Source organism: Galeopterus variegatus, unplaced genomic scaffold (genome assembly GCF_000696425.1).
Source record: "Galeopterus variegatus unplaced genomic scaffold, G_variegatus-3.0.2 Scaffold475, whole genome shotgun sequence".
Taxonomy (NCBI): domain Eukaryota; kingdom Metazoa; phylum Chordata; class Mammalia; order Dermoptera; family Cynocephalidae; genus Galeopterus; species Galeopterus variegatus.
The window spans coordinates 88,959-113,195 of NW_007726586.1; the positions used below are offsets into that span (position 1 = coordinate 88,959).

The following is a 24,237-nucleotide window of genomic DNA, read 5'->3' on the forward strand; positions in this document are numbered from 1 at the left end:
GCATGATTTCAATTTCTTTAAGTGTATCAAGGTTTGTTTTATGGCCTGTGCACAGTATGGCCTATCTTGGTACACATTCTGTGGACACTAGAAAAGAATGTGCATTCTGCTGTTTTTGAGTGGAGTATTCTATAAATGTTGATTAGATATGGTTGGTTGCTGGTGGTGTTGAGTTCCTCCATATCCTTGCTGATTTTCTCTCTAGCTGTTCTAGCAATTCCTAAGATAAGGGTATTGATGTCTTTAACCATTCTTGTGGATTTGTCTATTTCTCCTTTCAGTTCTATCAATTTTTGCTTCAAACATTTTGCATCTCTGTTGTTTAGTACATACATATTTAGGATTGTGATATATTCTTGGTTGATTGAACATTCACTATTATGCAACTTTTTCTTTTCATCCCTATATTTTCTTTGCTCTGAAATCTACTTTACATGATAATATAGCCACACCTGCTTTTTATTACTGTTTATGTGGTACGCCTTTTTCCATTCTTTTACTTTCAACCTACCTGTATCATTATATTTGAAGCAACTTTTTTTAAACAGCATATAGTAGGATTTATTTATTATATACTTTACTAATCTCTGTCTTTTTGGTGTATTTGGACCATTTATAGTTGATGTAATCATTACAATGTTAGGGTCTGCCATTTAATTTTTTGTGTTCTGTTTGTTCTTTATGTTTGTGATTTTCTGTTTTCTTTTTCCTGAATTTCTGTGGGCTAATTTAACATTTTTTAGAACTCAATTTTGATTATCTATGGGGTTTTTTGTGTGTGTATCTCCTTGTTTAGCTTATTTAGTTGTTGTTCTAAGCATTACATTGTGTCTATATAACTTAACTACTGGTGTTAATATTTTACCAGTTCAAGGGAAGCATGGAAGCCTTGGCTGCCATTATATCTATTTACCTTCCTCAATTTATAATATAATTGTCTTAAATATTTCCTGTACATGCACTGAGAACCACATTAGACCATTCTATGATTTGTGCTTCAACCATCAGACATTATCTAGAAAACTCAAGAGAAGGAAACTCTATTGTATTTGTTTATGTATTTGCTCTTTCTGTCTCCTTTCTACTTCTGTGATATTCCAAGATTGCTTTTTTTTTATCATTTCCACTTTGTTTACAAAAACTTCTTGCTTTTAGGGTAGGTCTTCTGGTGACAAATTCTTTTTGTTTTCCTTAATCTGAGAATAACTTGGTTTCCCCTTAAATAATGAAGGATATTTTTGCTGGTGTAGAATTAGGAGTTGGCAGTTTTGGGGTTTTTTTTAGTAGCTGAAAATCTGCTGTTTCCTTCTGATTTCCATTGTTTCTGATGAGAAATCCACTGTCATTTGAATCACTTTTCCCTTATAGGTAATGCATTGTTTCTGTCTGGCTACTTTCAAGATTTTTTCTTTGTCTTTAGTTTTCAGAAGTTTAGGAAGTGTCTTTCTGTGAATTTCTTTGGGTTTTTCTTGTATGGGATTTTCTCAGTTTCTTGAATCTGTAGGTTAATTTGTGTGTGTGTGTGTGTGTGTGTGTGTGTGTGTGTGTGTGTGTGTGTGTGTGTGTGTGTGNGTACTCCATGTCCCTGATTATATTTTCATCACTGTCTTTTCTCTTTTCTTCCAAATTTAATTTAATATGGCCTCTATTTCTATATTCACTGATTATATTCACTTTACTCTTCTATGTTCACTTTACTATTTACTATTTACTTTACTTTTTTCTTTTCTGCTAGGTCATTTTTCAGCCTCTAGTTTGTCTTTTTTTCTTTTTTTCTTTTTTTCCAGTAATATTTTGGGTAGATCCTCTGCTGGTTCTTCATGAGGGGATTTCCTTCTGGATCAGTGTTTCAGTGATTTGTGAAAGGACAGTGTTGAGAAGGACACAGGGAACGCTGGAACACAGCAGGGTGTCTCTAGGGCCCAGAGTGAAGCTCTGTCTAATGTACATGGACTTAAGATGGTTTTACTTATGGTTTTCTTTACTTTATGATGGTGCAAAAGCAATGCATGTTGCAGTACAAACCATACCTCGAGTACTCACACAACCATTCTGCTTTTCACTTTCAGTACAGTATTCAACAAAAATATAAGATATTCAACTCTTTATTATAAATTAGGCTTTGTGTTAGATGATTTTACCCAACTGTAGGCTAATGTAAGTGTTCTGAGCACATTTAAGGTAGGCTAGGCTAAGCTGTGATGTTCGGTAGGTTAGGTGTATTAAATACATTTTTGACTTACAATATTTTTAACTTACGACAGGTTTATTGGGTTTATCATAACCCCAATGTGAGCTGTCTTTTCTCAAAATCTGTACTGGGTTTTGTCAGATGGTTCAGTTCTTACATCATTACAGCTAACAAAGATTGGTAGCCACAGAGCTGCTAACCATTCACAGTTTTCTCCCTCACCCAGACACACAGAGACTGGCTCTTGCAAAGTGGCAGATTTGAGCATTTCCCCCTTTCCTTCTGCATCCTCTGGCCCCTGTGTGGTGTCACGCACTGTTCAGGGAGAATCCCATAGCCAGTACCACACCTTCATCTTGCTGCTGAAAACACTTGCCATGCACTGAATATGCCCCCAGGGTGGAAAAGGCCACAGTCAGCAGCTCTGTTGTGGATTTCCAGTGTTGGGCATCCTTTCTCACTGACTGCCTTCATCCTGGCCAAATTTCTTCTGCATGGAACAAGAACCCTCCCTCTACGTATATGGTCTGGGATCACAGACATTTCCTAGTTGCATCAAAAATGAAGATTTCTTCTCTGTTTCTTGGTCTCTTCGCTGTTTCCAAAAGAGGCATGGAATTCTTTGTCTCACAATCATAAAATTAGATGTCTCCATAGAGAATGGTTTAAAGAAGTATATATTCTTTGCTTCTGCAGAGATTTTGGTTCAGCAGGTTTGCACTGAAGCATAGGCATCTCAAGATTCAGAAAGAGCCACAGGCAACAAATTTGAAGTGTTTGGGATACCACTCAATGCTACTTTACCAGAGTATTAATGATGGATCCTCCAAGAGGATCACAAACTGGAATGGGACCAAGTAATTGGTGTATTCATCCAAGTGGGCACCCTAACCACACAACCCTCCAGGGCAGAGACCACTGTTCAGAACTGAGGCTGAAGAGAGAAAGTTTTTACTCATCATACTGATTTTTCCTTTTTTTTTTTAATTTTGAAAAATTTCAAATCTGTGGAAAATCACAAGAAAAATACAGTGCACATGATGCACTTGTCACCTAGATCCCCCTCCAGCTGTTATCTGTCACGTTTGCCTTGTTTGCACAGTTTCTCTCTCTCTCTCTCTCTCCATTTGAGAGTTAGTCTCATTAGTCTCAGATGTCAGGACATATTCCCCCTGAGTACTTGAGTGTGTACCTCCTGAGAACGAGGACACCACTAAACTGATTAGAAGTCCACCCAGTCTGCATCATCTGTCTTGCTCATCTGGGTGGAGACAGAGAATCAGGAAGAGAGAGGCTGTCTCTACCTAAGGCTGGAAGCACAAAATCACTGGGTGCAGGAGCAGTCAGCAAGGAGAAGGGAGAAAGCAAGAAAGATGATAGCAGGATTTCTAGGTGAAGGATCTGAGCCACAGAAGAAATGAAAGTGCATAAGCTGGTTCCTGCCTTAAGCTCAGTAATCTGACCCCCACCCTACTAGGGAATGTGGCCCAGGGAAGGCCACGACATTCTATGGAATTGCCTCTGTGATATTCAGAGAGCAGAATTATGTGATTCCTGTGTGTGTGTGTGTGTGTGTGTGTGTGTGTGTGTGTGTGTGTGTGTGTGTGTGAAATTTAGAAATTTCCCTTGAATACTTTTTTATTCCTGCTCCCTTTCTCCTGTTCTCCTAATACTCTATATAATGAATGTTAGGTCTTTTGTTATAGCTCTGCATGTTCCTAAGGCTTTTTTTTAAGTCTACTTTCTCTATATTTTCAGATTGGATCATATTTATTATTCTATCATCAAGTTCTCTGCTTCTTTCCTCTGTCTTCTTCACCCTGCTGTTGAGCCATCCATTGAGTTTTTTCAGTAATTGTAATTTATAGTTCAAAAATTTCCATTTGGTTCTTCTCCATACTTTCTAATTTTTTCACTGAGGCCCCCTATCTCTTTGTTGAGACTTTTCTTTTACTTGTTTCAATCATGTTTGTAATTGCTTGTTGAAACACTTTTATGATAGTCACTTTGAAATTCTAAGATTTGTGTCATGTCAGTGTTTTTGTTTGTCTTTTCTCATTCACTTTGAGCTCTTTCTGTTTCTCAATGTGACAAATGATTTTTTTTTTTTTTGAAACCTAGACATTTTGGGTGTTATGTTATACGACTCTGAATCTTATTTAAATCTCATATTACAGCAGGCCTCCTCTGACACCACTCTGGGAGGTTAAAGAGGGCAACACCTCATAACTGCCTAGTGGGATATCAGACTCTGATCAATGTGACAAATGATTTTTTTTTTTTTTGAAACCTAGACATTTTGGGTGTTATGTTATACAACTCTGAATCTTATTTAAATCTCATATTACAGCAGGCCTCCTCTGACACCACTCTGGGAGGTTAAAGAGGGCAACACCTCATAACTGCCTAGTGGAATATCAGCCTCTGCTGTAGATTAGATGCCCCACCAACCTCATTGAGGCTTAATCCCCACTGTAACTGTTGAGGGTAGCAAATCCTATTATGGTAATTGAAAGGTGGGGCCTCAAAGAGGTGATTAGATTGTAGTACCATGCTGTAGTGAATGGATTAATAATGGTGGTCAGGGACGTGGTACTGAGGGCTTTAAAAAGGAGAGTGCAGGAGAGGTTAGTCTCTCTGCTCCCACCATCTTGCAAGGTAAGATGCCTGGGTCACTGTCACCACCACTAAGGCCTTCACCAAATGTGTTCCCTAGACTTTGGACTTCCCAGCCTCCAAAACTGTGAGCAATAAATTTCATTTTTTTATAAATCACCCAGTTCCACGTATTTTGTTATAAGCAACAGAAACAGACTAATACAGCCTCCATTGACACAGGATGGGGAGAGGATCCTTGTCACTGCTGGGTGGGCGTGAGAGTGCAGGCTCTCCACTGACACTTTGGGGAGTGACTAGCCCTCTTCTAACACCCAATCAGTGAGGATAAAGTGGGCTGCCTTGTGCCAGATCTGGGTGGAAGGCCAGGCTCCCCTTATGGTCTCTGGGGGAGTCTCATTACCTCCCTGCAAGGATGAAAATCTAGGCTGCCCACTCTGTCTTCCCTGAAACCACCTTGTTAGCAGGTTCAGGTGCCTCATTAAGCCTGGCAAGGGTGAAAGTCTAAGCTCCCCAGTCAACCTTTGTTTTTGGAATGAGATTGCCATTTTTTTCTGTAGTGTTTGGTTGGAATAAAGAGGTTATTGTCCAAACATTTTCTGTCTTGTTAGGTTACCTCTTTCTTAGTCCTTTGGCTAGAGAGGAGAGGCTTTTCTTAGGGAGTTTTTTTCTGCACCCATTGACATTTCCAAGTCATTGGCCTCTTTGGTATCCAGTTAGGGATCTAAAAGCAGAAAGAAAACCCAGAGAACTCTCCCCATGTTGATCCTCTGGTCGTGAGGTCCTGGCTGGTCTGCCTTCTTTTCTCTACCTTTCAGAGTCTTCTTATGTTTGTTTTATATATACCATCTAAGGTTTTTTAATTGCACTTAGTGGGAGAAATAGGGGAAATCTATCTACTTCATCTTCCCCAAAGCTGAAATGAGGAAATTAATAGTAAATAGAGATAAATAAGAAATAAGAGACAAAAGAACAGCAATAACAACAAAAGAGATTAGAATAGTATTCCTCATTTTCCTTTTCAGAGACCTCTGCTGCTGAGAATCAATTGCTAAGTACCTAATAAAGGAGTCCCCTTCTCTTTCTTCTCTCCTCTCCCCAAACAGAAGTGCAATCTGAAAATATAAGGCAAGAAGCACAAGAAAATGATATGGTTTCTATCCATAAATTTTCCTCAACCTCCAACCCCAGTAAATGTCATGTTTGATTACGAAATTGAATTTCTCAAAGTAACATTTTCAAAATATTCCCCTGATTTACTTTCTTCTGCAACTATTGACACAAATGAGAGGTTGAAGATCATACCTTCCTGCACCCTACCCTTTCTTGCATGCATAAGTAACAGGCTGACTTTCTGGGGTGATCTCAATAACTGGGGCTCTCGGCTGCCCTATGGGATCCTCTGTGACAGATTTTAGCAGGGATAGTGTTCTGTTTTGAGAACAAGCATCCACACCACTTCCCTAGATGCTGAGAGTGCCCCAGGCTTAGGGAGGAAACACCATTGTGCTCCACAGGTTACCTTGTGTGACTGGGGGTGTATCTACATAGGTTATCCAATACTGGGAATCTTAGGCTTAAATTTCATCATTGAACCAATCCCCTGTCAAAAAACTTGATCATGGCCCTCCCAAAGGCTGTGCATTATTACAGCCTCACACAGGCTGAGCATCAATGAGTGAATGAAGGAATGAAACCCTTGCTCTTCACTACAGCCAGGCCAGTTCTTGAGAGAAAACATGACAAATTGTCTCACAACAGCACAGCACAGCCCTAGCGGAGGAAACTGGCTCATTCCTGCAAATTAAAAGAAATTAAAAGGCAGGAAAGAATTGGGCACTGAGGTAGGCAAGAGTCTGCCATGGTCACAACTCCAAGAATGACAAATCCTGTGATCGAGTGCACTCAGATGCTGGGGTGCAGAGAGGATGGGCACCAGGAATGGGGTAGCCAGGGAGAATGTCGACCAGGAAGTCAAGCCTGAGCTGAGTCCTCAAGGACAAGCAGGGGCTGGCTTTGCAGGCAAAGAAAGCAGGAATGAAGGGGTGAAGCTGTGCAATGTGTCCAGGAACCAGGAGGGGCTCGTTTGGCTGGAGCATCACATAGAAGCAAGAAATGATGGGAAATGGGCCTGGAGAAGTGGGTGGAGGCCTGAGCTTGAAAGGAAGGGCCTTGACTTATGAGGAAATGGGGCAGAGCTGGGAGTGCAGAGTAGCTGCTGGAGCACCCAGTGTGGCCAGGACTTAGATTATGGACAGACCAGAGAAATAAAGGGAAAAGAAAAGAAGTAACACGGCATCTGTTCCCTTTCCTCTCATAAACAGAGCTAGTTCAGCAGAGCATGTGCCTCCAATGAAGGCAGGTAGAAGAGGCATTGACCGCCTGCAGGGTTTAAGATTCCTAGAAGATTGCCCTGGAGGTGAGACAAGAACCCTCAGAGAGATGCTGGCCCAGAAGAGAAGCCCTAGATTGAGCAACATGAGATCAGGAGGGAATGCCCGGCTTCCACCAAGATTTGGCACTTGCAGTTGAGTCCTGGGAAGCCCGGGACTGAACCTAGAGCAGGTGCATCTTCACAGCAGTGACACCTGCCTGGGGAAAGGATCATACTGGTTGCCAGTGGCGTGAATGGCTCTGCCTGCTCTGCATGCCCCGACATCTCCAGTGCCTCCCTGCAGTCTAGCTCAGCATTTTCTTTAAAAGAAACCTCTTGATAAGACTTTGATGACAATGCTTGTCCTACATATTATGATATTTCCAAGAGTTCTAGGGAAGGAGTAATGAGTCACTCATCAATATTCCAAGAAACCAACCACACTAGGGAATTCATGAAACGTGGCCTCGATATTGATGCTGGGGGTAGAGAGTTTGTCCTAAGGGGTTGTGAGATGGGGAGAACACAAGCAGAATGGGGTTTTGGAGAAATTCTGGCACCCATGTGGTCTAGCAGTTTTCTAACTGTTATGCCTAAAACCTGTTCCTCTTGGCAAGAGAAGTTCACGTGTTCAACATGTTTCCAAGAAAACACTCAGGGGGCTCTTCTCTCACCTACAAACACACCCATGCCCGGAAAGATCGAGGCCATGTTAATACAAGCAGAACCTTGAATGTGATTGATCTTTGTCAGACATCTCAACATCTCACTGTATCAGGACCCTCCCCAGCCTGGTCAACAAGGCTACACAATGGCATTGGAGGGAACCAAGCAGGGTGACCTGCATATAAGGGACCTCAGAAACAATGTCTGGTGAGGCAGGGATTCCAAGCCTTTTTGCAAAAGCACCCTGCATGGCCTGCCATTAAGAATTTCACTGACTCGAAATCATGAAAATTTCAGATCACCTTAAGTGATATACTCACTTAAAGATGAGTATATCAGTCATGAAATCCAACCATCCTATGTAAAATTGCACCCATTCTGGGCATGTTCTCAGTTTTTAAAATCGCCCTGTCCCTTGGCTTCCCAGAGAGTATGCTCTCTGGGCTTTCCCCTGCATCTCCACCCACCTTCCTTGGCTCCTCAGAGTGACCAAGGTGTCTTAAAGATGAGTATATCAGTCATGAAATCCAACCATCCTATGTAAAATTGCACCCATTCTGATGGGCATGTTCTCAGTTTTTTAAATCGCCCTGTCCCTTGGCTTCCCAGAGAGTATGCTCTCTGGGCTTTCCCCCGCATCTCCACCCACCTTCCTTGGCTCCTCAGAGTGACCAAGGTGCCCACGCAGGTCAGGCCTTGGCCCCCTCCTCCTCCCACAGCTTCAGATGCCACCCCAGCTCCATGCATGACACAGCCTGGCCACGTGGCCCTCCACAGTTTGGTCCTCATTTTCCAAACCAGCCACCTGCCGCACTTTTCAAAGGTGGCCTCGGCCCCACCTGCTACCTGCCACTCCCTTGTACCAAGGTTCCCCACCTCTTCTGCTGCTGCTTCTCCTTCTGGAATATTCTTCCCCATCACTCTTCTTCCCTTCTTGACACGTTGAAGCTGCTTGCGCTATGAAGCCCGCCCTAGTTCCATGAGCTAGAACTTCATTCTTTCCCGTCTCTTTCTCTGTCTTTGTTTTTGTTTCTCTCCGTCCTTCTTCTCCTCCTCCTCTCCCTTCTCTCTCTCCTCCTTTCTTCTCTCCCTCTGTCCTCTTTCCCTTGACGTCCTGTGAAACTCCTGGTAGCTTGCCCTCAAGACCATGTGTGACATTTATGTGCATGTCATACCTCTTTGACTAAACGGGGAGCTCCCTGAAGGCAGACATAAAGCCCTCGTTCCTGTATCTCCTGCTGTACTTAGTGCACACCCCGGGCACATTGGTAAATGTCCAGCAAAGACAGTTCTGAGAAGGATCTTAGACCCGGATTCTCACAGCTGCCTTCAGTTCCAACAGCCTTCGCCTCCAGGCCCTCTCACCAGTTCCCAGGGATGCAGGAGGTGCCTGGTGAAAAACACAGGTGCAAAAGCAAGACTTGTTGGGTTTGACACCCAGTTCTACTCGTTACCAGCTGTGTAGCCTAGAGTGATTTGCTGAACCTCTCTGTGCCCCAACTTCTCCATCTTCAAAGTAGGCATGATGGTACCTGTTTCGTGGGGTCCTCCTGAGAATTAAATGAAATCATCTAGTAATGCAGGAATGCAGTGCTAGGCTGTAATAAATTTGAGGTAAATGGTAGGAGTTACTATTTTTATATACTTTTATATTTGTATATTTTTACATTTATATTTTATGTATCTATATGTTTTAATATATTTATATTGCCCCAAACCATACTTGCATGCCAGCCAATTCTTTCCATTCATTTTTCATTAGGCAAAAAGCTAATTAGTGGTTTTTAAACGCCTTGGACTCTATTTTTCCACAGCAACTCAAGGCAGTGGAAATGGTGCCGTCCTAAAAGAAGACTTGCTTGGTTGCCTGTCGGAGGAGGTGGCATTTTCCATTTAGATCAGTCCTCAGGTGACCTGCCATGAGATCATGTCAGGAAACAGGAGGAGGGCAGGCACCAAGGGGGCCACAGCTGGCACGTTTGCAGAGTCTTAGGAACAGGTGGGAGACTTGAGCACCCTTGTTTTAAGTTGGAGGTGTGGTCCAGTTGAGGATAGGACTTCTTAAAATGGCATTATCATTTCCCACTTTGCATAAATGTTCCTTTAAATGGTTGTAATTTTTTTTAAATCACAGTTTTCTGATGAATATAAGCACATATTTTAGAGAGATAAAAATATCCAAGATGCAAATATGACTGGTTTGAAATGTATCAACCATGACGAGCTCCCCCTTCATCTTTAAAAGCCTATTTCTGGGCAGCAGAAAGTAAGTCAGGCAGCACCGCAGGGTAGGCAGGCCTTGCTCACCCAGCCAGCTCCTGCCCCTGCTGAGGGAGCTCCGTGCAGCCAAAGGAGCCCCTTCCACCCTCTCTGAAAGCTGTGCATTCACAAATCAGCTTCTCAGTGTTTCTATCTGTCTCTCTCTCACACACACACACTCATGCACACACAAAGTGTCTCAGCTTTAGCTTTGAACTACAGTCAGACTCTGTTGTAATTGCCCTCATTAAAAACACCTCTGTCATTTTAGACAGTCCGAGAGAAGTATACTGGGACATCTGGCATGGCCCCAATGGAAAGACACACTCTCCTTAGCTGGAACAGATGTGTGAGTATAAATCACACACACACACGCACACACACACACACACATCAAGCTGAGACTTCCTTTACATCCCCAGGTGTGATAGAAGAATACAGTCCAAAAAGAAAATTAAATACCTACGGCCCCTGAGTGTCAATACTCTACCCGAGGAGTTTGGTATCATTTTAACAAGACACTTTCTTTAGCATCTCTGGACATGTTTTGCTCAAACATGTCATCGTGATTCCCTCAAACTTTAAATGTTTCTGTTATTTCATTAAATGCACAAAATACGATTGTAAGTGGAGCACCTCCTAGATCAAAAGAACCCAGCTCTTCCAAGCAGCATGCAAGGTTCCAGAACCTTGTATGCTGGTGGATGGTGCTGGAAATGCAGGTGTGGTGTACAAGTCACCAGCTATAGACACTCCTGATGAGCAGTCCCCAGGGGCAGGCAGCCTTGGGTCTTGTTAGCTTCAAGAGAAACTGCCCGTTATTTTTGACACAAATGCCAGAAGTCAGTATTTGTCCTCAAGTAGCAAGAACAGGCTATAACCCTTAGCCCCACACCATAGCCGGAGGAATAAGGGTGACAGACGCGCACATGGGCGTAACACTGAGCGTATTTATGCGCATCATCTCATTCGTTTCTCGGGAGAGGCCTGTGAATAAGAAACGCAGATACCACGGGCACGCACTGTACAGATGGGAAAACTGAGGCTTCCGGGTTAATTAGGAAGTAGCTAAGAAGCATGGACAAAAACATTTCTCAACTCAGGCTCGCACTCTCTCTCTCTCTTTCAAAATAGTATGAACATCCAAGCAGGATAGTCACAGTACGTAATAACAATATGTTTTCAGGCCAAAGTGAGCTCTTTTCTGCAGACAAGTAAGATTTCTCTATTCCTGGTTTTCTTTTCATTGTTAAAGGAGATTATGTGATAATAACCTCCACTATAAAAACCTTTGGCTCCCCAAAGAAAGACATTTTTCATAAAAGTTCTTAAAGCAAACATATCTGGATTTTTTGCCTTAAAATACAACCAGTAGTCACACTCTCTCTCAGAGGAAGCATGTTCAGGCATCCTCTTCACAGGGCTGACTGCTTTGGGAGTTTGGGGGCTCAACAAACAGCAAACCACTTCTGAAATGAGCAGTCCAGGAAACTGGCCAAAATGGCTTGTCCAGGATCAGAGGGATTTTCAGTGGCCAGGGCTTCTGGTCTACGACACACTGCCTTCAGCCAGGGTGGTCGTCAACAAACAGCAAACCACTTCTGAAATGAGCAGTCCAGGAAACTGGCCAAAATGGCTTGTCAAGGATCAGAGGGATTTTCAGTGGCCAGGGCTTCTGGTCTACCACACACTGCCTTCAGCCAGGGTGGTCGGGCCAGCAGGAGCCTGCAGATGAGGCCACTGGGAGGTGGGACTTTTGAATTCCTCAAAGGTTCTGGAGATCCTTGTCCCATAACAAATTCCGCAATATGATACATGGATGCATTTGCACACGAACATGTTTAGAAATAAAACTCTGGAAAGATGGTCAGAAAGAGTAGGGGAAACTACAGAAAGTGAGCAGTGCCCAGTGGAGTATTTAGAGATGAATTTGGGGAGCACAAGAATGAAGTGGAATTTGGTGTGTCTGGCAGAAGGAATAGTGCTTGCCAAGGCAGGAAGGTACCAAACAGCCCTGGATTGCAGGACCTGTAACTAAGGTGTGGGTGGAGAAGACAGAACCGCCGGGGCTACCAGCCCTGGCTGAAGATGAGGATTGCGCTCTTACTTACTAGAGAAGAACTGAAGGATTTAAGCAGTGGGTGCTTAGGTCAGGTTAATGTTTTAGATATATCTTCCAGGGCTATTTCAAGATAAACCTTCAGATTTAAGATGGGAAATATCAGGGGTAAGGAAGAAAGAGGAGGTGGATAACACGAGTTCAATGGAGAATCAGGTCTGAATATACAAATTTGGGAGTCACCAGCCATTTGTGGAAATCAAGGACATTGTTGTGGATGAGACTGCTTGAAGAAAGCACATAGAAATGGCAATTCTAGGAAACTCTTGCACAGCACTGGGATTGTTGTGTAAGGAATCCTGCCTAAATATGCTCATGTATGGGGGACACTGGGATTTCCGAGAAGAGTTTATTGAGAAGGGGAAGAGATCGGTTCAGTGTAAATTCCTCTCTTGGCATGTCAGTCTTCCCTGGGCTTCAGTCTCATCAACTGCATCACTAAGGGTAGGACTTGACAATCCCTATAAAATTCTTTTCCAGTTTTAATATGCTGTAATTCTAAATATCTTCCCAGTAATGTAAATCCAACAACCAGGAGATGTACTGTGGAGGAAACTCTTGGCTTTAGAATAAGGAGGAGATTTGCTTGGGACCAAGAATGGAATGTAAATGCTTTATTGGGTATACACACTGTGTAATTGCAAGCATCAGCTTTCTGATAATGAGGGAAGGACATAAGGAATTTAAAGACATCTGATAGAATGACTAAACTACTTACACGAAAACATATGTCATGATTTCCACCATAAGTTATGATATAGATGAGTCAGTCTGAGAGAGCTAAGTTTAGGATTTTAAGCACCCCTCCCCCCACCTCGATGTCAGAAGATTCCATTTAACTACACGGGAGAGGAACGTGCTGATACGGGCAATATTTGACATCTCTAGGACTAAGATACCCAATACATCTGAATAAAAATAGCTGCGAGGGCCACCCACCAACAAGACTGGGGTCCAAATTGTGGAGGGGTCCAAATTGTGGCAGGGTCCTTGGATCACAAGAGTTAAGTGGTGACACACACACAAGAAGACAGACAAGCTTGACAGGGCTTTTTAAGGGTATAATTCCTGAAAACTGGGTGCCTGTAGTTTGGGAGGGTCTTGCCACTGGGGCCATCAAAGGAGAGCCAAGCAGAAGAGGTCAGTGATTCAGAGTGAGAACTGGTGGTGCATGGAGCCAGAAAATAAAGGAGGAGAAAGTCACAGACCAGGATACAAGGAGAGAGGGGCCAAAACAGCAGAGCTAGGCTGAGGTGATGCTGAGTATTAGTCCATATTACGTTGCTCATAACAAAATATCTGAAACTGCGTAATTTACAAAGAAACAAAATTTGTTTCTTACAGTTCCAGAGGCTGAGGAGTCCAAAGCTGAGGGGGTTCATCCCGTGAGGGCCTTCTTTTTGGTTGAGACTCTGCAGACTCACAAGGCTGTGCAGGGTGTCACATGGCAAGGGGGCAAAAGCATATGTTAGCATGTTCACGTGCTCTCCTTATATAGCCTACGGTGCGACTCCTGTGATAACCCGCTCATCCATTAACCCATTAATCCATGAATAGATTAATCCATTCAGGAGAGCATAGTCCTCATGATCCGATCACCTTCCAATGGCCCCGCTTTTCAACACTGCCACATACAGGATCAATCTTCCCATGAGCTTTGAAGGGGACAAACATTCAGACCAAAGCAAGCTGGGAGTCAGTGACAGAGAAAACCAAGACAGAACCAGGCTCCTACATGTTAAGAATGAATTTCACCAAATTCTCTCCACGGAACTGCTTTTATGCATGAATTGTCACAACCCACCAGGGTCAACTGGTCTTTGAAGCAGCCACTGTGCACAGTCATGTGTACCAGTGTTGCTGTGACAAGCTCCTCTTTGCCTATCTTATTTATCCCTGTTACCTGACACTCTTAGCCTCTCTACTGGCCCATGCCATGCTCTTTCTCTGCATCTCGACATAAACCATGTAGTGAGTCAAATATCGTGGGCTAAATGCCATAGCAAGCAGGCTGGTAGATTGTATCTCCTTAGCTCATTCTGTTCTCAAGGGCAATTATTAGTTTCAGTAAGAGGCAGTGTCCTGATTTCATGTTATTAATACAGGGCTGCTGAAAATCAAGAATACCTGTGACTATATATACCACCGTTTTTTTTAAATCCATTTGTCCACCGAGGGGCATTTAGGTTGGTTCCATCTCTTGGCTATTGTGGATAGGATTGTGATGAGCAGGGGAGTGCAGGTGTCTTTCTGATATATTAATTTCATTTCCTTTGGATATTTACCCACTAGTGGGATAGCTAGATCATAAGGTAGATCTATTTTTAGTTAATGGAATACATTCAGCTATAAAAATAAATCCTACCCCATCATTTGCAGCAACATGGATGGAACTGGAAACCATCATGTTAAGTGAAGTAATCCAGGCACATAAAGACAAAAACTGCATAATCTCACTCATATGTGGAATCTAAAAAAAAAAGAAAGAAAGAAAAAGAAAAGAGAAGGGAGTTGTCACAGAAGTAGAGCAGAATAATGTTTACTAGAGGCTAGGAGGGGAGAGAGGTTAGGGAAGAGAAGTGGTGGACTAAAGGATACAAACCCAGGGCCAGCCCGGTGGCGCACTGCTATAGTGCGCCGCTTGGGAAGCGCGGAGGCGCTCCTGCCGAGGGTTCGGATCCCACATGCAGACCGGCTGCTCACTGGCTGAGCGAGGTGCGGGGGAAACACCGAGGGTTGCGATCCCGAGGCCGGTCCCGGTCCGGTACGGGCGCCGTTACCGGTCAAGAAAAAAAAAGACAAAAAGGGGAAAAAAAAAAAAAAGGATACAAACCCATGCCATCTACCCTAAGTGAATCATGGTGCAGTGTATGCATGTACTGAAACAACACACTGTACCCCACAAATATGTACAAGTAAATGTGGAAATAAAACAATTAATATAAATAAATAAATATTTTTAAAAAGAAACAGAAGATTGGGAGGGGGAGGAATACTTGTGGTGTGCAAAGTTTTTGCCACTCAATCAATGCATACCCTTTTAGTTTGGAAGTACTGCCACGAGAAGGATGAATACGATTTTGCTGACTGTACTACAACACCCAAGCCGTGACACATCAACTCAGGTGCTAGCCGAGCAGCTGTGATGTGCTCAGCCTTACACGGGGCCATGGGGAAAAATAAGTGCCACCCACCGTGGGCTTCTAAGGACTAAATTTTTGAGGGCAGAGGAGCCGGAACACTGCAACATGACACTGAGAGTAGATGGCATCGTGCTTAGATGTGAGGGAACACTCTGGTCGTTCATTCACCATATTTATGATTTAATATCCGAGAAAGAAATACGACAGTATAAAATAACAAGCTATCATTTTTTGCCTATTAGCTTGGCAAAGATGGGGGCAGGAGTGCTGTTGCCATTGACAAATTGGCAAGAACGTAAGGAAACAAACAGTTGTATACACTGTCCGATACAACGTTTCTAGGGACAACTGAGCAATATGTGTCAAAAATGTTAATATTCATATCTTTTGACCAAGTCGTACCTAACCTTAGGATCTGTCCTCAGTAAGAAACAGGACAAGTGCACAAAGATGTGAGCTCAAAGATGCTTGTCACAGTGTTTTATAAAATAGTGAAAAATTGTAAATAAATTGAATGGGATCTGTTAAATTATGCTATAACCCATAATGAATGCTATGCAGTCACTAAAAAATGATGATATGTCCTACCATTATTAACATATAAAGATGTATGATACGGTGTTAAGTGAAAAAAGTCCCTTATAACATTCTGTGTATTGTATAGATATTTGTATCTATAAAAATGAGATCATATTTCCATATCTGTAAATATACACAGGTATAGAAATGGGTCTGAAAACTGCTCACCAAAATGTAACACTGATTTCCTCTGAGAATGGCATTATGAGAAAATTGTGTTTTCAGATTTTTAATTTTTTAGTGTTTCCTGAAGTTTTAAAATAATGAGCATATGTTCATTTCACCACCAGATAAGCAAGGCCACAACAAAAATAAAATACTAGTGGCCAATGTTTCAGTTTTTACAAGTTTAATTGTGTTTTCAGATTTTTAATTTTTTAGTGTTTCCTGAAGTTTTAAAATAATGAGCATATATTCATTTCACCACCAGATAAGCAAGGCCACAACAAAAATAAAATACTAGTGGCCAATGTTTCAGTTTTTACAAGTTAGAAACCTAAGGAAATTAAACAAGTCCAAATAAATTTGAAGAAATTTGAGAGAACTTTTTAGTAGAGATGACCATTATTCTTAATAGCTCTAAAGTCTCTCTTTAATTAGGACAGATTCAATTTCTGTATGTATCATTCTGGCTCTCAGACTCAGTGGGTTATAACCTATATCCCAGTTGAAACAAAATGTTTTCAGCTCGAAATAGATAAGGTTATAAACCTATCAAAAAATGATGACTTTCAAAAGATTCCAGGAACCCAAAAAAGTAAGACAAAGAAAGATATATAAAACCTATTTAGTTTTTTGGAAAAAAGAAACCAAATGACTACAAAAATATCAGCTCCAAAAATACCAAAAACATTTCAACAGGGGAAAATAGAGAGCAAAATAATTGGCATATGGATGTCAAAAATCCAGTGTCAAAGAGGTTTTGAAAACTGGTCATGCATCACCAATTATATATATTCAAGATCAGTGTGACAGACGCTCATTTCCAAGACCAATGGGAAGTTTTTTAATGTCCTAAAAATCTCTTTTCAATGATAATATAGCTATAATGTGGGGGGGGGGTTAATTCATTTTATCATTGGTGACCAAATTCTGACCCAGGAAAAAGAAGGAAGAGAGAGATTTTATATGTTAGACATGTTTTATACATAATTGTCTTTTCTTCTCACCTCCAGGAAAAGCACAAAGAAACTACAGCAATGGCCAAGTTGACAGAATCCATGAGTGAGTAATTTGGAGTTTATTTTTTAACTTTGGGTTTGAATGGAAAAACCAAAATCATGTAAAAACCAGATTCCCTTGTGATTATCTGAGTTGTCCTTCTCTTTTACTCTTGTGATGTCCAGGATCTATTTCACGTATATTGCATTTTGTTGATGTTACTTTATTCATTATTCAAAATTCATCTTGGTTGGGATCAAATTCTGTGCTGAAAGTGTTACCCAAAGTATGGAACCCAAAAATCAAAATGGATTTTCTCTGCAGCACCGTGTTGGGGACTGAAATTCACAATAATTTAAACCTGACTTTTAAGAGATTTAGTCAAAGTCAGCTGAAGTTTTCACTGCAGATATTCCATGGGCTGAATGATTTCAAGAGAGGAAAAAGCGATGAATTATTGTTGAACCTTTCAGATACAGTTCAGGAATTTCAGACAGAACTATTAGAAAGTTGAGTGTTGAGGTATAAGTGGCTTGTAATGATTTAGGTTTTGAATATATTAGTGTTCTAGGGCTCTAAGCTCTTAAGCTAAATAAACAGGAAACATAAATCATTTTTAAGAGAAAAGGGAATTTAATTATAATAAATCCTCCTGCAAACAGGAAATTCAATTTCCTATGGTGAAGTTTAAATATTAAAGACCACATGGGTCTAAAGTAAACAGACAGGGCAGATTTTTTCCTTTGAAAAATATGTGTTGTTCCTGGTGGTAGATTTCCCATGTAAAGTTACAAAGGAGGCTTACCAACCCTTCCTCATTATCATTAGGGCCACAAACACCTTATTAAATTTCTGCAAAATTAACCATTAATCTTGCCTACAATTTAACTGTGCTCCTGCTTCTGTCTTCTACTACTCCGCAAATCATGAGAATATTTAATGCAAGTGTTCCTCTGTAGCATAGTTAATGAACACTTATCCCCAAATACCTGCCCCTCTTTAAGAAAAGGTAATGTTAAAAAGTTCTTTACATTGTGTTTCTTTAATTCCTGACCCCAAACCTCGGCCTCATTTCACATAAGTCCTGAACACATGTTAATTTCGCCATGTAAATGATGACTCGAAGGGAGCAGAGGAAGAAAAACCCCCTTCAGTACTTACACGCCTCTCCTCTGCTCTTATTTCTCTATCATCTCCTACCCTGCTCTCTGCTCCACCCTTCTTTTCTACCTCTAGTCTTGCAGACTGAAAAATGTGAAGAAGCTCAAGCTGGTTCTCTGTAAGTGACAGCACCTCACAGTCACGAAATCAAACAGTAAGGTCACCAGTGCTGTCACAAAACAGACAAGCTTGTATTGTCAAAATACGGGGGGAACCATGGACAGCAACAGCTAATTCACAATCCACAGCACATGAGCAGATTTAGTTTTAATCTCTAAGTCCAAAGTCACCAGCACAAGTGACCCGCAGGTTCTCTGAATGATAGAAAGATCTATGGCTTAGAACCTAGCATCACTGTCAATTATCTGAGTCTTGAGTGTGTGAATGAATTAAATCATGTTGTACATGGCTTGTGATGCTAACAGTTTTTACAACAAGGCTTCTGTTAGAAATTAATATTCTAGTTCAGTGATTATTATTTTTTTAAATCACCTGACTGAATTGTAAAACATTAAGGATAATATACTGGTCTATATTGCTGATAAAGGTATTTTAATTTTTCTATCTCTATTGGATTCCAGATGCATTTAAATAAGAGCTCCTCACTTGACTACTGATTTGCTGGTTTTACATTTCAGGTTTGCCTCTGTAGTAGTTCTAATAACTTCAGTCTATGAATCCATTGTCTTAAGAGAATTCTGTCAAAATTAAATTCCAAACCCTTGGATAGATGAAAGAATGCAGCCACTCTTCTAATTTGCTTTGTCTTTATGGAAAAAAATCACACAGACATGTCCAATGCATAAGGAAATGTAAAGTTTGACAGTAGACCTCGGAATCATTCCTAATATGTCAGTTCACTGATCCTTACAAAGATGCAGAACATTATAAAATATATAGGACATGCTGTGACTCTTCTAGGTGCTATAAAATGCTAATCATGTGGTCAACATTAATAAACATTTTATTAAAATTAAATCCATGAATAATGAAATATACAACTACACATTTATTCTACAAAGGAAATCTACAATTAAATAAATACATAATTACGTAAGGAGATTCTATCAGTAGGCTGAGTGAAGAATTAACATACAATTTCTACACAGTAAAATTAATGGGAACATCAAATCTGTGGCCACAGGAGAAAAGAACATAAACAGAACTGTGAACACCCGGGACACAATGCTTTCAATGAGTTTCCAGAGCCAATAAACATTTTACTTGTTAAACTGCCAAGTGAAAACCATCTGGTTACTAGAACATCTCTGTGTTTAACTGGAACTGGAAAGCAATTCTTCTCCTATCGCCCTACATGTCCAAATGCTATCGATGGCTAAGCAAATACCCTAATGGGGATGGGTGTCTTCTTCATCTTCTAGAGCAGGGAAGATGAGCATTTCTTCCATCATGGGCCATTAATCAACCACCTCAAAAAAATCAACTTCGGTCATGTTTTTTAAAGGGCAAGCAAGGGACAGAAAAAATATCAACAGATTTTTAACTGTTTGATTAAAAGAAACTTGATTTAATTTATAAAGAATAATCCCTTAAAATAGTGTATGTCACATTATTGAAATGAGGAGGGACATGATAAGGATAAGGAAGAAAAAAACAAAGAAAGGAAGAAAAACAGATGTGGAGGAAGAGAGAGAGAGACAGCCAAAACACGGATAAGGAAGAAAAAAACAAAGAAAGGAAGAAAAACAGATGTGGAGGAAGAGAGAGAGAGAGAGAGACAGCCAAAACAAGGTTAAGAAAAATACAGAGAAAATGTGTATATATGTGTATGTGTGAAAAGATCCACAGAAGGAGCAGGAAAGGGGCAGAATCACAAAGAGCAAAGACAAGACAAGTGGGCAGAAAGGGAGAGAGTTTCCCTGGGGGTGTAAAAATTAGCAATCTACACGTGCCATGAACCAGCTGTGGACTTTCAACCTTCCAAAGCCTATTGATTTTTTTAACACTGCCCTTTGAAATTTTAATCTGTTTGCATCTTCAAAATTGACATTTTCATACCTAGACTACCAGAAGCCCTGTTCCAAATGGGACCTCCAGAAAACCCACACTGGGGGAAGTTACTCTGAGCTTGCCTGTCAGTAGCTTGCCTTTTACCACCCCCACCCACTGGCCAAAATCAAACCGAAAGCCCAACACCAGTGGAGGTTCCCAGCCCCGTCTGTAAATAGGCATGCAGTGACCCAAACTGTACGGTCATCACAGGTGATGCTGGGGCTGGTGGGCTCTGTCCTGGGCACTCAAATCTCAGTCAGACGGTGACAAATTGGAGGTATCCAGAGGCATGCCAATGGCCTGGGGCTCTGGAATCTGGTCCGCATGAAGTACCTTTGCAGGTTGCTCTTACACAAATTTCTTAGGTAATTTGCCTTGTGGTCACTGCTAGCTGAGACACCATCCCCCCAACCTTGGAGCTCCTGGGAATGTGTCCAACACAGCACAGGAAGTCTCACTTACCATGTGATTCCATTGATAATTTGGATTGTAATCAGATATCTAGTCCTGTGCATGGTGATGGAGTTGCAAGGGTAGGCAGCTTGCTGCAACCCCTTTCCAAGGCCCCCCACCCGGGGTTCTGCAGGAGACCTAGAGCACACTCCTGCTCCCTTCTCTGTATCAGTTGCATGTCTGTGGCATGTCACGTGGCTGCATCAGCAGGTGGAGCCACCTGAGCGGCATGTGGCACTCTCTCTGAATCTTAGCAGGAGGAGTTTACTTCCTGTTGCTTTCTGTCTCCATCTTCCTAGCTTTTCTCAGGCTGGTGTGCCCCAAGCTTTTCCCTTGCTGGCCACAGCATCCTTCCGACCTCCCTCCCAAGTCCATCTACCCAGGCCGTCCCCCCCTGCGTGGTCCACCTTGATATTACAATCACAACATATCTGCGTGGGAAAGGGAAGAGTTACTCAGCATCATCTTCAAATTAACAGTGGAGTAACAGCTTTATTCTGAGTAGCTCCAGGGGCTGAGTCTTTGTCCAGCAAGCCATGGTTCTTTTCCCTGCCCAGAGCCAAAGATCTGCTCTGTGAGAAGTTCAGAGGTCATGGCTGTCAGCTTTGATATGGAGGGATTTCCCCCTACGATTAAAGAAACAGCTCAAATTCAGCACAGATTTGAAATTTTCTTGTGTCAGATGAAATGAAGAGAGAGAACCAATTATAATCACCACACATTAAATTAGCTCAATTAAAGTAGAGTGGTTTTTAATCATTTATTATTCGCTCTTTTATGGTGAAGCTATTATAACTCTAGCATTGTGTTAAAGCTTGGAAAGACTAGAAGACAGCATCTCTGCCCACACCGTGTGCAGCGTTTGGGGGTAAAGGAGGCAGAAGAATAAAAGCTACAGCACAGGGCACACTCACAGAGGCACCTGACAAGTCCCTGTAGCTGACAGGCACATGCCCGCAAGGCTCTCCTTGCACAGACCCCAGCATGCTCCTGCATGAAAAAGGTGCCCAAAGGATAAGCAGGGTCCACCAGGCAGCCAGTGGGAATGTGAGTGCCAGGACCCGGGACAAGGGACATGTATGCGGAGGACCAAGGTGTGAGAATGTGGCCAACTGGAGGAAAAGCCAGCATGGACAGCGATGACAGGGCAGATAGGAAGGATCAGATCTCATGTGCAGCTCGAGTTTTCCCTGCAGCTGATGAGGTGGTACTTAAGGTTTTTAAGCAGATCAGCATTTTAGAACAATTCTACTAATGTGTCTCAGGGTGGACTGCAGGCTGGGCAAAAGGGGATGGGAGTGGCCAGGAGCTGGTACAGCAGACAGACTGATAGACTTGGGGCCACACAAGGGTGTACCTGAAATGCATGAAAGAGGCTGCGACCAGTCGGATGTGGTGGAAGAACAGGAAGGACTTACAGATGAATGCTGCCCATGCTTACAGCTTAGTGGAGAGCCCCTAGGACTGTAATGCAGGCAGAAGGAGGAGTAATTTGAGAAGCTGATACAATGGGTTCAAATTTAAATGCATGCATTTAGGATTTGTACAATGGTAGGTACAGGCTTCAGTTGTTTATCGTTATTTCTGGTGCACAGTCAGCATGCCTTTAGGGAAAGGATCCTCTACTCTCTAGGGTACAAATGGAGCAGGTGTAAGTAATATCAGCAGGAGAGGCTAAGCCATGCTGTAGTAACAAAAACACCTCTGTGGCTTAACATGCACTCATACCCTCACATGCACATACACACACGCACCCGGGCATGCACACACACATATGTGCACACACATGCACATTTACTTCTCCTTCATGTCACTTGTCCATGCTGGGCAGCCACACACTCGGCATATTGGGATCACCAAGGGACCCCCCACAGTCAGAGGCTCCATCACCATCTGTGTTTTCACACACATGGCCCTGAGTTGGAGAGGGGAAAGAAGACAGCATATTGTCACTGCATCTTAAAATTCCAAACAGAAGTGACATGGGTCACTGACTGCATTAGCCAAAGCAAGTCAGTAGCCATGCCTAAATTTCAAGGTGGAGTGGGGCACAATTTTACTCTGTGCTTGGAAGGAGGTTGTACAGTCAAAAGAGGACAGACGGACTGAATACGTGCTGGAAATGCCAAGCGGCCAGACTGGGGAACAAGGAAACAATCTGCTTACTAGCAATGGCAGGGGACAGGTTACCACCCTTAGGTCTAGGAGATGGAGAGAGTTGACAGAACTGGAACTGCAGTGCACCTGTCTGGTGGAAGCTGGAGCCACATGGACAATGTGATCGCTGCCAGAGATCCCTCTGGAGGCCAAGAGAAGGGAGAGAATTACCTCAGTTCTTCCTTCCCACCGACCTCCAGGTTCCCAGTGGAGACTCCATCAGCTAAACCCATCTGGAAGTCAGCAGATGGGAGCCCTGCAGTGCCGAGCTGAGCAGGGGAAGGGGAGGCAGGGATCAGAGGGCAAACAGGCCAGGATGGGCGCAGGGGAAACCCAAACACTCCACAAGATCACGGATGACAGCCTCCATGGTGCCGCCTCCCTACAAAGACAAAGATTAGGTCCAACCAACCAAAACAAAGAGCCAAGAAAGCAGCTATCAGAATTCTAGATGGGAGCCCATTTGTCCTGAGGTCTTACGGTTCCTGACAGTGGGAGAATGAAAACATTGTTCCCTTTTGTACTAAACCCACTGTGCCTGCCCTGCTTGCTGGGATATTGTACGTTAATTGTCACCGGGTGAAACACCCACCCACCCTCTCGAATATACTATGGCCAGTGCCCCACCCCAGGTCTTCTTGAGAGGAGTGTAGGCTTTTGACACAGTATCACACACATTGGCTGCCCCCTCTGCAATGGGAAAGTGGGAAAGGACAGATCACAGTCCAAGCAGACGTAGACACCCAGACTTTGGCCTCTGTTCAGAGCTGGTAACAGATGCCATAGCTGGACCAGGAGTTAAGGACCATGGAGGACGCTGCACCATTTCACACAGGAAAGAGCTATTCTTTGTAAGGGACCTTCCGGGCACTAAATGACACTTTATCCCTCAGGGACTAAAGCTACACCATAGCCACCAGACAGTGCTCTTTAAAACACACCTTCTCCCTAGCAATAAACTTCAGAGACCTTAAAACTGAAATCCCTGTCTCAGACTCATGCTCACACAGCTGGTTGTTGTATCACCTCAAAAGTAGCTCATTGCAAAGTCAAGGTTATTACTCGTGCTTACCCGATTCTTGCGTTACACACTTGAAATCGTCATTTAGATGTAGTCCACTTCTGATTATTACCTAAATGAGCTCTGCAATGAAGCCATCGGGAAAGCATCACTAGGTCTCCACCAGGAGCAAAACTTTCTTTAAAAGGGAGCCTTCCCAATGTTCATTGCAGCACTCTTCACAATAGCCAAGAGCTGGAATCAACCCAAATGTCCATCATCGGATGAGTGGATACGGAAAATGTGGTATATCTACACAATGGAATACTACTCAGCTATAAAAAC

The 24,237-nt window shown here is 42.5% G+C and overlaps 1 protein-coding gene across 1 annotated transcript in view; it reads left to right on the top strand.

Annotated features, from left to right (window-relative positions):
• KCNJ6 (potassium inwardly-rectifying channel, subfamily J, member 6) overlaps nt 1-24,237 on the top strand; it is a 317,265-nt gene that overhangs the window by 74,033 nt on the left and 218,995 nt on the right. The window contains exon 2 of the mRNA XM_008569197.1: nt 17,123-17,171. Within this exon, the coding sequence (XP_008567419.1) occupies nt 17,147-17,171 (25 nt within the window). The 5' untranslated portion in view covers nt 17,123-17,146. The remainder of the gene's footprint in view (nt 1-17,122; nt 17,172-24,237) is intronic.